At 44.8% G+C, this 16,058-nt stretch overlaps 1 protein-coding gene across 1 annotated transcript in view; it reads right to left on the bottom strand.

The window, feature by feature from the left end:
- Positions 1 to 16,058, bottom strand: part of TBC1D2B (TBC1 domain family member 2B) — a 109,359-nt gene that overhangs the window by 52,404 nt on the left and 40,897 nt on the right. The window contains exon 5 of the mRNA XM_049905693.1: positions 6,876 to 7,041. Coding sequence (XP_049761650.1) covers positions 6,876 to 7,041 — 166 coding nt within the window. The remainder of the gene's footprint in view (positions 1 to 6,875; positions 7,042 to 16,058) is intronic.

Here is a 16,058-nt window from a genome sequence, read left to right as displayed (position 1 = left end):
CAAGGTCCCTACCCTTGTAGCACTCCCAGCCTGTGAGGGAGATGGACCACAGACAAGTACAGAGAAATACAATGATTACAGACAGTGGTAAGGGCTGTGAAGGAAAAACAGAGGGCTGAGGGGTGGAAGGAGCACAGAAGGCTTCCCTGAAAGACAAGCAGGGGGAACCAGAAGAGAGAGCTCTCCCAGCGAAGGGACAGCCTGAAGCAGGTCCCTGAAAGAAGCCAGTGGACCTACAATGAAGGAGACAATAGAGGACAGATCTCACTGGACCCCGAAGGCCACATTAAGGAGCACAGGCTTCTGTCTAAGGCAACAAGAAGTCTCTGAAAGGCTTGAGGTAGTGGACTGAATTGATCCAGGTCACTGAGAGTAAGGACCCTGTAACAAATGGACACAGGACCAGCACAGGAGGCAGAAAGCTCCCTCCCCAAACTCTAAATATGATAGGGAAGGGGAAGTCACAGGAGAGCTGGGCCAGGCTCTCCCTTGGTGGACCCAGACATGGCACTAAAGTTCTCTGAGCCTCAGCTGCCTACGTTGAGTCAGATGAGCTATCCATCCCAGCCAGTACTAAAGCACTCTGAGTCAACAAGTCAAAGCCATCACTCTGTCACGACTGCCATGATTTTCATGCAGTGTCAGTGGCTTTCAATGCATGAGCCCCTGAAAAGTGTGTGCACAGAGTCCGTCGAGAGGTCTGCTGGAAGTGAGAACCGCAAGGCAACCTCATGCTCCCAAGAGCTGAGGGAGAACCCTGGGTATGGACACCAGTAATGTGCAGACAGACGGCCTGGCCAACCTCCTGCAGATATCCAACTCCACAGGAGCCAGAGCCAGTCACCTTCTTTCCTGCTTCCCTCTCCAGGAAACTTGGCTTTTAAAATGCCAGTGTGGGGCAGCAGCATGGTAACTAAACTCACTGTCTTTCTTGGCAAAGATAGAACCGTGCTTTACAACAAGGAAAACCACAAACAAATTACAGCTACTGGGCATGAACAGCTTCCCCAAATTCACCAAGCATCTGGGTACCTGTTTCGGGCTACACCAGGCCGTCTGCTACCAAGTGTGGCTGAAGAGATGAGTCACTGTGCACAGTCCTAGACAGCAAGATCCTACCAGTCTCCTGGGAACAGCAGCCATGCACAAGGAGCCGTTTACTTCTACCAGGCCTGAGTGGGGGTGGTCAAGAGGGAAGCGAAAACAAAGGACCAGAGCAGGGCCAGTGGAAGACATCAGAGGCAAGCCTGGAAGGGTGAGTGTACTTCCCAGCCAGTTTGGTCTGCACACTCACCCTTGAGAAAGGCACCCTTTTCCACCGGGCAGATAAGGAAGTAAAGACTAACTTAATGTACTGATTCAAAGGTGTGGGGGTAATCAGAGTGGCAGCAATAGCAGCAGGATTGAATCATGGTGGCCACCATTTACTGAGCCCTTACAGTGAGCCAGACACTGTGATGGGCAGTTCTCATTTATAACCTTAGCACTCACACTTTTCCAGGGGGGTATTTTGATACACACATGCACACTTGTACATGGCACACACATACAAACACAGGCATATACACCAAAAAAAAAACAAAAACCCAATGCTGTCGAGTTGATTCCGACTCATAGTGACCCTATACAACAGAGTAGAACTGCCCCATAGAGTTTCCAAGGAGTGCCTGGCAGATTCGAACTGCTGATCCTTTGGTTAGCAGCCGTAGCACTTAACCACTACGCCACCAGGGTTTCCAGGCATACATACACACATCAGTTTACTAATGGAGAAAATAAAGCTCAAAGATGTTGAAGAGCTGGGATTCCAAATCCCAAATGAGCTGCGAAGAACACTGGCCACAGCATGACCCCACTCCTGGGCAGAGGGAGACCTGTGCTGGAGCCTGGGGGCCGCTGCCCACGCATCAGGCACCATCATCCTGAGACTGACTCACAGTCCAGGTTCACAGCCATACAGCACTGTTAACCACTGTCACACAAACCTGCTGCATGGCTGGAGCCTAAACACACCTCCTACGCACACCCATGTGCAAACACACGGGCTCCAGGGCACATGCTCACACGTGTGCTCAGGAACACTTTCTCCCCCTTGCCTGTGCACTCACGCTCCTGTGCCCTGAGCACACACACTTGCACACGCGTGGCCTCACCAGCATTTTATAAGAGATCTCTCTCTTTCACCTAAAGTGATTTAGACTATTGGTAGGTTAATTAAAAAAGTAAGTTAGAGCAAGAAGTCATTTAAAAATAACTTAAGACAAATACATGCCCCTGTGTAGGTCTATATGAATGTGTGATCTGCCCACCTACTGATGTAGGTCTATATGAACGTGTGATCTGCCCACCTACTGATGGAGGCCAGGTAAGGCTTCTTCGAGTCTGGGGCTACTGGCTGCAGTTCCCTGTGAGCTTTCTTACATAATTCAGATCCATAAGTTGTCATCTAACTTTTCCAATTTTGTGTTGCTTCTCTTTAAAAAGTAGAACTTCAAACTTAAAACCGTGAAACAATCTAAGAACAGTATCTTTACAGGTCTTCACAATTTTGTCTCCAATCTTTCACACCTTGTTTCACCCAAATCCTCACGGCACTTATTTTTAGTGACTCACCTTTATCAAATTTTCCTTAAGCATTCAACTTATTTTTCATAGAAACAACAATTTGTTTTTATACTTTATGGGTTTACTCAGTATTTCATTAAATTATGTAATTAAAATAACAAGTAACTAGTTAGGACAAACCCAGCTGACTCTTGCTAAGTATATGGCTGCTGGTGGGGGCACGGGTCAGTAGGGGCCAAGGCGTGAGGCTCCCTACAGTCACCCATAAGCCTCAGGTGGTCACTGCAGACCATGGCTCTGAGGGAATTTTAAATGTCTGGTAATCAGGAGAGCTGGTAAAATGGAAGCTGAAGAAGAGAATTTCAACTGTGCTGGTAAATAAGAATAAAACCACAGCAGACAAGCATTCAATTATTCTTTCAGCCCTTACTATACTTCAACTGTGGAACCATTTGAATGCATAAAAGATTACTGAGCCATTAACTTATAATACAGAACTAAAACATTATCTTACTATGTCTTTGATCATTAAAATCTCTCTTTGCACCTAAAGCATTTTACGTACACCTTCATAAACCCTGCCACAAGTAAAAAAACAAAAACAAAGAAGCATAAACACCTAATACCTAATGCCAATAGCATTAGGGTTTCAAAAGTGGCCCCATGGACTGCTGTAGAGGATGGCTTTGCCAGATGCACGTGAGCTGTGCCTCCCCCAACAACAGCCGACAGCACCGACAACTGACCCTCATCTAGTACTTACTAAATGCCAGGCACTGCTGTAAGCAGTGTGCACATATCACCATAACTCATCATCCTTGTATTAATCTCATGACATATGCCCTATCATTACCCCCATTTGGAAATTAGGAACTAAGGCACAGGGAGTTAAGTAACTTGCCCAAGTTACCCAGCTAGTAAGTGGAGTGGCACAGCTGGGAACTGAACTGAACTCAAGCAGCTGGACCCTTAACCACTATGTTGCTGTTGCTGTTAGGTGCCGTTGAGTCAGCTCCAATTCAGAGCGACCCCGTATCTAACAGAGCGAAACGCTGCCCAGTCCTGAGCCATCCTCATAACAAGAGGACTGAGCCCACTGTTGCGGCCACTGTGTCAATCCATCTTGTTGAGGGCCTCCCTCTTTTTTGTTGACCCTCCGCTTTATCAAGCATGATGTTCCTTCTCGAGGGACTGGTCCTCCTGATAACATGAACAAAGTAGGCAAGACAAAGTCTCGCCATCCTTGCTTCTAAGGGGCATTCTGGCCCTACTTCCTCCAAGACAGATTTGTTCCATTTTTCTGGCAGTCCATGGCATATTCAATATTCTATGCTGCACTGCAAAGCACAGTTGGTAAAAGACAACTCCAAGTGACACTTCACCCACAATGTGTATGCCACTTATAACAGGCAGCTGAGACCTGTACTCACTTTCCTAAGCAGGACACACTCAATATCATGCTCAAGGACATGGAAAATGCCCAAGGCTACAGGTTGGCCTTGATCTCATTCCATTATCCAACTTTGAGGGCTGAAGAGGCTGGTTAGGTATAAAAATCTGACAAATCAGTAGTCCCCCATGACAGTGGTTATGAAAGGTGGCCTGGTTTGGTGGAAGGAGCACTGGGCTCCCAGTCAAGGGACTTGTGCCTGCATTTCAGCTCTGCCATGCTGCGTGACCTTGAGCAGACAGGAGGGCCACAATAAGCAAAGGCTCCAGGTGGAAGAGCAAGGTAGAGTGGCTGGAACACAGGCGCTTAGTGAATGAGAACATGAGGAAACAGTTACACAAGAACAGACTAAGGCCACACTGCAGAGCACCTCACAAGTCAGACCAAGGGGCTTGGAGTTGACCCTGCAGGCTGAGGGCCACTAGCAACACTTCCAAGGCAGGATCCAAGCTCCATCTGAAGAGGCTAAATTAACACAGGTGGAGAGAAGCTGGAACAGGAGGGAGGTAGTCAGGGCCCACCACAGCTGCTGCAGGGATGGGAATCTCCCTCAGAAGACAAGTGCTGTCTTCTGAGGTCTGGGCACCCCTGCCATCCCTGCCACATCCTATTCAGCTTCAGTACCATACCCGTTTGAAGTTTAAAAACCTGATACCTTTCCCTGACAGGGAACCCGAAAGAGAAGCCCTGATGGAGCAGGAGAACAGTGGGATGCAGACCTCAAATTCTTGTAAAAAGGCCAGACTTAATGGTCTGACTGAGACTAGAGGGACCCTGGAGGTCATGGTCCCCAGACCTTCTGTTAGCCCAAGACTGGAACCATTCCCGGAGCCAACTCTTCAGATAGGGACTGAACTGGACCATAAGACAGAAACTGATACTAGTGACGAGGAGTGAGCTTCTTGGCTCAAGTAGACACATGAGACTATGTGGGCAGCTCCCATCTGGAGGGGACATGAGAAGGCAGAGGGGGACAGGAGCTGGCTGAATGCACATGGGGAATATAGGGTGGAGAGGAGGAGTGTGCTGTCTCATTAGGGGTAGAGAAGCTAGGAGTACATAGCACTCTGTATGTAAGTTTTTTGTATGAGAGACTGACTTGATTTGAAAACTTTCACTTAAAGCACAAAAAAAAAACCTGATGCCTTTTCTTGGAGCCCTGGTAGCACAGTGGTTAAGAGCTCGGCTGCTAACCAAAAAGTTGGCAGCTCAGATCCACCAGCCTTAAGAACTAAAAACAGAGAGAGAATAAATTTCGTTGTCAAATTCAATCACAAAACAGAGAGAGGTTAAAAGCAAAAGGCCAGTTTCTGAAACAGTGCATGCTCGAATGGTAGCTTCCAAGGCTACTCCGCCCCCCCGAAAAATCCAGCGGAACCACCACCGAGGTTCAGCTGGCCAACTGCACAATGACCAATGGACTGGGCCCTAGAGGAAGAAACCTCCAAGTCTCCCACAAAGCATCACCACTATTACTTTTCTACTATTCTCATTTTCTAATCTAAGTCAAGGGTCCTGAGATTCTGTGGTTACCTAGTGAATCACCCAAAGAAGTCCTACAACTCAATAATAAAAAGACAAATAAGCCAATTAAAAAATGGGCAAAGGATGTGAATAGACATCTCTCCAGAGAAGATACAAAATGTCCAATAAACACGTGAAAATATGCTCGTCATCATTAGTCATCAGGGAAATGCAAATTAAAACCACAATGAGATACCACTTCATATCCACTATAATGGTAACGATCAAAAAGACAGATAATAAGAAGTATTAACAAGGATATGGAGAAACTAGAATCCTCATATGCTGCTAGTGGGAATGTAAAATGGTGCAGTCACTTTGGAAAACAGTCTGGCAGTTCCTCAAAAGTTTAAGCAGTTACCACATGACCCAGCATCTCCAGTCCTAGGTATACACCCAAGAGCCATGAAAACATATGTTCACAGAAATATTTGTACATGAATGTTCACGGCAGCATTATTCTTAATTGCCAAAAAGTGTAAAGACCCTAAATGTCCATCAGTGAATGAATGGAGAAACAAAATGTAGTATATCTACACAATGGAATATTATTCAGCAAAAAAAAAAAAAAAAAAAGTACTGATACATACTACAACAGACATGAACCTTGAAAAGATTACACTAGGTGAAAGAAACAGGGCACACACAAAAAAAGGTCATGTATGATTTCAATTATATGAAACACCCAGAACAGACAAATCCATAGAGACAGAAAGTAGACTGGTGGTTGCCGAGGGCTGGGGGCAGGGCAGGAGAGAATGGAGAGTGATTGCTCACAGGTACGGGGCTTCTCTTTGGGGTGATGAAAAGGTTCTGAAACTGACCGTGGTGATGGTTGCACAACTCTGAATATATTAGAAACCACTGAATTGTACACGTTAATAAATGCGTAAACCACATGATAAACAAATTATAAAGTTTTTATTTAGAGAAACAAAAAAACACCTCCACTCTCGACAGCCCATGCACAAGCGAGGATCAGGTTAGAAATCTAGAGCACAACCCTGAGGCAGCCCTGGGATCCTAGAGAGGGGGCTGGTCCCCTGGGAGCCTTGCACCTTAGGCAAGTACTCACCCCGAGCCAGTTTCTGTCTCTAAAAATGTCAACCATTTGATCTGCCTCAGAGAGTTGAGCAATTAAATTAAACCCTGACTGTGAAAGAGTGTGGTACACTATCAGGTACATAATAGCACTCTTCACAAGTTAAAATAATAACACTGTGAACAACAAAGACCTTCACAAATGAATGGTGGTCTTATAATTTCATATATAAAATTGTAACATATCATCAGAGATAACCCATTTCCGGTTCAGATGTGGTTTTCAAAGACTCACTTGAGCTCAGTGCCCCACTGTTTCAAAGAGAAATTAATGGAATTTGGATGCCCTGGGGCCGGTTGACTTGCAGCTTGTTCTCCCACCAGCTCTCCAGGGGCAGCTTCCACAGCGAGAACATTTCTGGCTTTTTCTGCAGAAGGGTTTGGGTGCGGGTAAATTAAATCTGAAAGAAAGGCAAACGAATGCTGGTCACTCAAAGCTTCCATGCCGAACTTGGTATACTACACAAAACAATGACTTGATGTACTACATAAAAAAATATATAATATATAATCATATATTTTTAATGCATAGGAAAAAAAAAAAAAAAAAACCCATTGCCGGCGAGTTGATTTCAATTCATGGCAACCCTGTAGGGCAGAGTACAACTGCCCCATAGGTTTCCAAGGCTATAATCACTATGGAAACAGACTGCCTATCTCTCTCCATGGGGTGGCTGATGGGTTCAAACTGCTGACCTTTCGATTCGCTGCTGAGTGCTTAACCACTGCACCACCATACTTGCTAATATTTGTAAATAGTGACACTGAAAAAGGTAAGTTGCATATCAAAGTTGCTCAGAAAATTCATAGGGAAATGCACTGATGCTATAAAGCATGATCGAATTTTAGAATAAAGTACCTTGAAAATTTAAGTTTTGAATATTTAAGGTTGAAATGCTATGCTCTCCAGGATTTACTTCAAAATAACACACAAGAATAAAGTGGGAAGGGGCCTCAATGAAACAGGATTGGCCAAAAGACAGTAATGGTGGAAACCATGCTATTTGATCTTCACGTATGTTTAAAACTTCTCAGAACAAAAAGTTGCCAATTTTTAGCTTTTGAGGACAATGTTTCCATGGACAAATTCTTTGTATTCTTCCAAACGACATTATCTCTCTGAGAATAGGGCATATCTGTAAACAAAACTTGACACTACTTCACAGTAATCAGTTGGGGCCACACCTCTCTTAAATCCAGCATTCCTACTCCTTGGCCTTATCAACTGTTACTCTTTTTGCGATGGAAGATGGATGACAAAATCAGAATGGAAACGCTGAACACTGATATCTGAGAAAAAATTATTTTCTAATCAGATGAGCACACATCTGAGTTGCTTATTTAGGACAGGCCTGAGATAAGGGTCACTGGCCTGAAATAATCTTTAAGCCTTAAGCAAAAAATATCCCCTGAAGTCTTCTTAAAACCAAACAATACTTTAGCTTAACTAGTAAAAAATGTCTGCCTTCAGCATTGTGCTCTTTTCACATCTATCTAGGTGGAATCAAATGGACATCGGCAACTCAAAAGACAAGACAAGGAACCTCAGGGGGCAGTGAATTTATGCTAATGGTGGAAGAACAACTCAGAAAAGGAGGGTGAGAATGGCCGCACAACTTAAAGAAAGAATATAATCAATGTCACTAAACTGTACATGTAGAAACTGGAGCTGGAGTATGTTTTGCTGTGTATATTCCCAACAACAACAAAAACAAAATAAATTATTAAAAAAAACCCCTGGGGACCACAGTTCTACTCTGACATACATGGGGTTGCCATGAGTTGGAGTCAACTGGACAGCAGCTGGTAACTAACCGGTAAAAGAGACACAGCAACTAAATGCAACGTGGGAGCCTGTGCTGGATTCTGGACATTAGTGGACTGGTGAAATTCAAATATGTTTAAACATATATAAGTTCAAAAAATAAACTATAGCTTAATTAAAAAAGAAGAAGAAAAAAAAAGGGTCATTGGCACTGGAAATAAAAGGAATCCTGGGCTGGAGGGGCCCTTAGAAAGCAATGCCCTAAGTGAGAACACCTTTCCTTGGGCTTGCACATGGTAGGAAAGTTACTAGCCTAATCATAGTCCACTGGGGAGGCAGGGCGCCAAGAACACACTGGAAAGCGTCTCAGGCGTGGCACGGCCAAGGCACTGCTGTCTATCTATCAGGGGAACTCTGCCCTGGCCAAGAGTCAATACATGGCTTATACCAGGGTTCTGACTGGAAAAATCAAGAGTGTGTGCTAAGGACAGAAGAATTATGGGCATGGTAATGGGCAGGCTTGAGAGAAAAAGTTACACACACCATGGATTCTCAGTTCAAATGAAACCACATGGAGCACAGTTCTGCTGTGAAACACACGGGGTTGCCATGAGTCAGAATCACCTTGACAGCAACTGGTTTGTTTTTGTTTTTGGAATTAAGCACTAGGCACTGAGAGTAAATAACAAACAGGACACAGTTCCTGCCCTAAAGAACAACACGTCTAGGAGAGAAATGTAAAATAACATGTCAAGCCTTAGAATACATCAAGTCTCTGGTATCCAGACCCTTCCTCTGAGCCCTAGGGTTCCAGGAGATGCCTCAGGGACTAGTGGAGGAGCAGAGGAAGGGGTCCCATTCTCAGCTTCAACCACAGTGGTTCCTCTTTTATATATTGGGATTCCTCTTAAGATTTCATTTGGAAAAAGGTTCCAATATACACACAAAGAATTAAAAAACTAATCCACACTGCTGGTGGGAATTTAAAATGGTACAACCACTTTGGAAATCGATTTGATGCTTCCTTAAAAAGCTAGAAATAGAACTACCCTATGATCCAGCAATCCCACTCCTTGGAATATATCCTAGAGAAATAAGAGCCTTTACATGAACAGATATATGCACACCCATGTTCACTGCAGCACTGTTTACAATAGCAAAAAGATGGAAGGAACCAAGGTGCCCATCAATGGATAAAGGGATAAATCAATTATGGTATGTTCACACAATGGAATACTACGCATCGATAAAGACCAATGATGAATCTATGAAACATTTCATAACATGGAGGAATCTGGAAGACTTTATGCTGAGTGAAATTAGTCAGTTGCAAAGGGACAAATATTGTATAAGACCACTATTATAAGAACTCGAGAAACAGTTTAAACAGAGAAGAAAATATTCTTTGATGGTTACGAGAGAGGGGAGGGAGAGACGGAGGGAGAGGGGTTTTCACTAATTAGATAGTAGATAAGAACTATTTTAGGTGAAGGGAAAGACAACACACAATACAGGAGAGGTCAGCACAACTGGACTAAACCAAAAGCAAAGAAGTCTACTGAATAAACTGAACGTTTCAAAGGCCAGCATAGCAGGGGCGGGGGTTTGGGGACCATGGTTTCAGGGGACATCTAAGTCAACTGGCATAATAAAATCTATTAAGATAACATTCTGCATCTGTGGCGTATGGGGTCTTAAACATTAGCAAGCGGCCATCTAAGATGCATCAAGTGGTCTCAACCCACCTGGAGCAAAGGAGAATGAAGAACACCAAAGACACAAGGTAATTATGAGCCCAAGAGACAGAAAGGGCCACATAAACCAGAGATTACATCAGCCTGAGACTAGAAGAACTAGACGGTGCCTGGCTACAACCGATGACTGCTCTGACAGAGAACCCCTGAGGGAGCAGGAGAGCAGTGGGATGTAGACCTCAAATTCTCATTAAAAGACCAGACTTAATGGTCTGACTGAGACTAGAAGGACTCTGGTGGTCATGGTCCCCAGACCTTCTGTTAGCCCAAGATGGAAATCATTCCCAAAGCCAACTCTTCAGACAGGGATTGGACTGGACAATGGGATAGAAAATGATACTGGTGAAGAGTGAGCTTCCTGGATCAAGTAGACACATGAAACTATGTTGGCATCTCCTGTCTGAATGGGAGATGGGAGGTGGAGGGGGTCAAAAGCTGGCGGAATGGACACAAAAAGAGTGGCGGGAAGGAGTGTACTGTCCCATTAAAAAGGGGAAAGCAATTAGGAGTATACAGCAAGGTGTGTATAAATTTTTATATGAGACTGACATGATTTGTAAACCTTCACTTAAAGCACAATTAAAAAAAAAATGCCATTTGGGAATTAAAAAAAAAAAAAAAAACTAATCCAGCCTAGTGTCCTCTACCCACTTTATTTGCCTGAATATTCAAGCCCAGAGTCAGAGCTAGAACCCAGCCGCCTGCCTCTGCAGTTTGCAAAGATCACACGGTAGGTGGACGTGACTGTACCTATTACAGTGCCCACAGCTCTGGGAATGTGGTGGGCACTTAACACTTGTGAGTGTGTCAGTCAACAGGCGCACAGGGTGCGGAGGCAGCTCTTATGCCTTTATTTCAGAGAAAGGTAAAACTGACACACAGGTTTCCCTACGGCTGGTCTTTCCCAGACCCCTCACAGGCAGGGCAATTTTCAGCCAAGCCAGGAAATAAACACAATGAATTGTACTCATTTCTCTAACAAACCAGTCCTGCCTCTTCTTCCTGTGTGGGCTGGCAGCGAGGTGATAAACTGCTCCTCTGCGAGGACGGGCTGTTAAATGCTCTTGCCTGGCAGAGCACCTATTACCAAGAAAACCCCAAACCTTACAGCAACACTCAGCCCACACTGGAAATACTTCCTGAGCAACTCTGAGGCCCGGGGCTGCTAGGACCTGGGGGTGGGGTGAAGACTGGGGAGGCTGGTAGAGAAACAGGCTGTTTCTAAAAGCAATTATTTGATTAAAAAAAAAAAACAGAATTTTTAAAAAAGAATCCTGATCAAAAGGAGGAAAATGCAGAACAGATTTCAAATTCTCATGGAATCCAGACCATCTGGAGCCACTGGGGCTGAATGAACTCCCCAAACTTTTGTCCTGAGATAATCTTTAAACCAAAAATATCCCCTGAAGAGTCTTCTTAAAACCAAACGAAACAACCCAATCAAGAAGTGGGCAAAGGATATGAACACACATTTCACTAAAGAAGATATTCAGGCAGCCAACAGATACATGAGAAAATGCTCCCGATCATTAGCCATTAGAGAAATGCAAATTAAAACTACGATGAGATTCCATCTCACACCAACTAGACTGGCATTAATCCAAAAAACACAAAATAATAAATGTTGGAGAGGCTGCGGAGAGATTGGAACACTCGTACACTGCTGGTGGGATTGTAAAATGGTACAATCACTTTGGAAATCTATCTGGCGTTATCTTAAACAGTTAGAAAGAGAACTACCATACAACCCAGAAATCCCACTCCTCGGAATATACCCTAGAGATACAAGAGCCTTCACACAAACAGATATATGCACACCCATGTTTATTGCAGCTCTGTTTACAATAGCAAAAAGCTGGAAGCAACCAAGATGTCCGTCAACGGATGAATGGGTAAATAAATTGTGGTATATTCACACAATGGAATACTACGCATCGATAAAGAACAGTGACGAATCTCTGAAACATTTCATAACATGGAGGAATCTGGAAGGCATTATGCTGAGCGAAATGAGTCAGTTGCAAAAGGACAAATATTGTATAAGACCACTATTATAAGATCTTGAGAAATAGAAAAAACGGAGAAGAACACAGACTTTTGTGGTTACAAAGGGGGGAGGGAGGGAAGGAGGGAGAGGGCTTTTTATTGATCAAACTGTAGATAAGAACTGCTTTGGGTGAAGGGAAAGACAACACTCAATACAAGGAAGGTCAGCCTAATTGGACTGGACTAAAAGCAAAGAGGTTTCCGGGATAAAATGAAAGCTTCAAAGGTCAGCGGAGCAGGGGCTGGGGTCTGGGGAACATGGTTTGAGAGGACTTCTAAGTCAATGGGTAAAATAATTCTATTATGAAAACATTCTGCATCCCACTCTGAATTGTGGCGCCTGGGGTCCTAAATGCCAACAAGCGGCCATCTAAGATACATCAATTGGTCTCAACCCACCTGGAGCAAAGGCAAAGGAAGAACACCAAGGTCACACGACAACTAAGAACCCAAGAGACAGAAAGGGCCACATGATCCAGAGACCTACATTATCCTGAGACCAGAAGAACTAGTTGGTGCCCGGCCACAATCGATGTCTGCCCTGTCAGGGAGCACAACAGACAACTCCTGAGGGAGCAGGAGACCAATGGGATACAGACCCCAAATTCTCATGAAAAGACCATACCTAATGGTATGACTGCGACTAGAGGAATCCCAGAGACAATGCTCCCCAGAACTTCTGATGGCACAGGACAGGAACCATCCCCGAAGACAAATCATCAGGCATGAAAAGGACTGGTCAGTGGAGGGGAGAGAGATGCTGATGAAGAGTGAGCTAATTAAATCAGGTGGACACTGGAGAGTGTGTTGGCAACTCTTGACTGGAGGGGGGATGGGAAGATAGAGAGAGAGGGAAGACGGCAAAATTGGCACGAAACGAGAGACTGTAAGGGCTGACTCAATAGGGGGAGAGCAAGTGGGAGAAGAGAGTAAGATATATGTAAACCTACATGTGACAGACTGATTGGAATTGTAAATGTTCACTTGAAGCTTAATAAAAATTAATTATATAAAAAAAAAAAACGATAGTTTAGTTTAACCAGTAAAGAATATCTTCCTTGAGCACTGGGTTCTTTTAAGAACTATCTATGTGGGATCAAAGCGACAACAGCAACTTGAAAGGTTAGACAGGAAACATAGGGGCAGCGAGTCTATGTTAACGATGGAGGGACAACTTGGAAAAGGAGGGTGGGAATGGCAGCACAACTCGAAGAATGTAATCAGTGTCACTGAAGCGTACACCTAGAAATTGTTGAACTGGTATTATGTTCTGCTGTACATATTCTCAATAACAACAACAAAAATTATTTACAAAAAAAAGAAGCTATTTCTCAGCTTATTATGTTTTCACTGTTATTTTTGTCTGGTTTTAGTTTTTTTAAAAAACCATGAGATTTACTTAATTGAAAGCAGAGCTGCTGGCTTCTCCTCAACATTAATGTCGTAACATTAGCATTCAGGGAACCGCCTCAAGAAGGGCAGTGAAGGAAAAGCACAAACTAGGACATGGCAACACTGCCTTGAAGGCTTTAATACCATGAACTAGTGGAGTTCACGAGCACTGACCTACTCTCGCCGCTTCAGTGGAGAAAGTCTGTTTGAAGCCTCTGGGTATTTAGTGTTTAGACCTTCTCTATTCTCTTCAAACATTTTCAAATCCCTAAATGAGAACTCTGATGAATTTTAGCTGGCAATTTTTCTGTTTCCTACATTCTAATCCTGGCTCGGCCTCTTAATTCCAGTGTGGCCTAGGGCAAAGCCCTGCCCCTCTCTGGACCTCAGCTTCCCGGGTCTAAGCCAAAGCCTGAGGCGTTTCCGGCCACCGCCAGTCCTCCCTTTCTCTCCTGCTCTCCCCTGCTATCTTCAGTCAAGCAGGGAGCAGAACTGAGAACTGTGGGAGGATGTCCCATAAAACCAAACCCTAAACCCAAAGCCAAACCTGCAGGGGCATCCAAGAAATCAGGAAAGGGCACGGGGAAAGGGCAATTCCCACATGTGCCAAAGAACACTACAAAACAGGAAGTCATTGCTCAGGGGTGGAGGAGGGCAGGGTGGGGTTAACCTGAAAAAGCTTTTTGTTTTCTTTATCAAATTGAGTTTTAGTCCAGATCCTGAGGATGGGTCAGGAGCAGTAAGACACCTTCCTGATGAGACCTTAGTGTGTACCCATTGTTGCTAGGTACCACCAAATCCATTTTTGACTCATGGCAATTCCATGTGACAGAGTAGAGTTGCCCCATAGGGTTTCCCAGGCTGTAATCTTTACAGAAGCAGATAAGCAGATCACCAAGTCTTTCTTCCATGGAGCTGCTAGATGGGTTCAAACCGCCAATCTTTTGGTTAGCAGCCGAGCACTCAACCACTGTGCCACCAGGGCTCCTTAGTGTGCTCCCAAGCACCAAATAAAAAAGGAACTAAACAGGCTGCGGGGGAAAGGCCACGAGCCTCTGGGTCCTGACAGCCCCTGGGCAGACCAGCCCATGGGTCTATTTAATTTCTTGTCCATCTGATCTCTCCAGCTCCAACCAAGGAAATAAATCTTATAAGAACTAGGCCTCTATTTGGCCAGCAGCTACACAGCCAACACCTAGCACAGAGGAAGTACGCAACATTGGTAAAACGGTTAAAAGAATAAAAGACGGCAACCCACTAACAAGGTATGGCCGGGAAGACCTGTGGGCTGAGGCAACTGGCTGGATGCACCAGAGGCCACCGGGATTCTGTAAAGGGTTTACACCTGCTGTCCCTCCTGACTTCCTCTCACCTGCCACATCGCCTCTGACAGCTCCTGAGTTGCAGGGCATGGGTGTCTGCACACCTGATTCCCTGGCTTCCTTCTTGCTCCTCCCTGCTCCCCTGCAACCTGGCTCAGTCCTCCCCTCTCCATAGCAATGTCAACTCCCTGGGTTCGCCCACACCTGATTCCCACCCAGATCTAGGCTCGGGGATGTCTCTGTTGGCACCAAACCCCAAGCCCACTCCAGATGATCTCCTTTCAGACCCTTCTCCAATGGGCTTCCGAATTCCTCCTCCCAGAGGCTCATCATCTCCTCCTGCCCTCCCCCCATACACTCGCTCCCTTTCAGTCTGGCTGTAGGATCACAGACCCTTCCAACCAGAGGAGCATCTCACTTCACAAATGGGGAAACTGAGCAATGCGCTCAAGGCCCTACAAGCTTCCTCCACAATATCATGCTGCTGCTCAGCTACGATGCCGGTAATTACCATAACTTATACTTTAAAACAACACATGGCATTCTGTAGTATTTACACATGGGGTTACAGCTTCTTTGATCACTTTATGGGATCAGGATATTAAATGATTCTGTGTAATTCCTGCGGCTTTGCAATGCTGAGTCTTGATCCTGCCCTGTTTTTCTTCAGGAAGCTCTAGCACTCACACGGAGGGCACTCACTTCCCCTCCCCTGCTCCCACACGAGCTGTCAGAACCTAACGGCTGCACTTGGTGGTGCTGCTGCTTGAGAGGAGGAAACGTGTGGTCATCACTCAAACCGTGTGCACAACACAGGTCTCTGCAAGAAATACCATCCACGCTCAAGTTTAGGCACCCTTAAGCCTACTGTGATCATGAGCACATTCGTACCCTGAACTCTTAAGCAGTCTTAAAAACAGTTTTCTTATCTCTGACTTGTTTTACTACTAGTTTATGTGAGGAGTGAAGTAAACAGAACGTGCTGGACATACATCTTATAGTAAGGCAACCTGCAATTTATGGGCGCCTCCTTTGGGTTCTGGCTCCCTCATTCTCAACAGTCATGAAGGTTGGCAGACCCTGTTTCTATCTTTGCAAATCATTCCTCTGTGTTGAAACTATGTCTTTATCCCAACACA

The sequence above is a fragment of the Elephas maximus genome, chromosome 13, assembly GCF_024166365.1.
Source record: "Elephas maximus indicus isolate mEleMax1 chromosome 13, mEleMax1 primary haplotype, whole genome shotgun sequence".
In the NCBI taxonomy this organism is placed as follows: domain Eukaryota; kingdom Metazoa; phylum Chordata; class Mammalia; order Proboscidea; family Elephantidae; genus Elephas; species Elephas maximus.
Note: the sequence above shows the minus strand (reverse complement) of the source record. Positions and strands in the feature narration are given on the sequence as shown.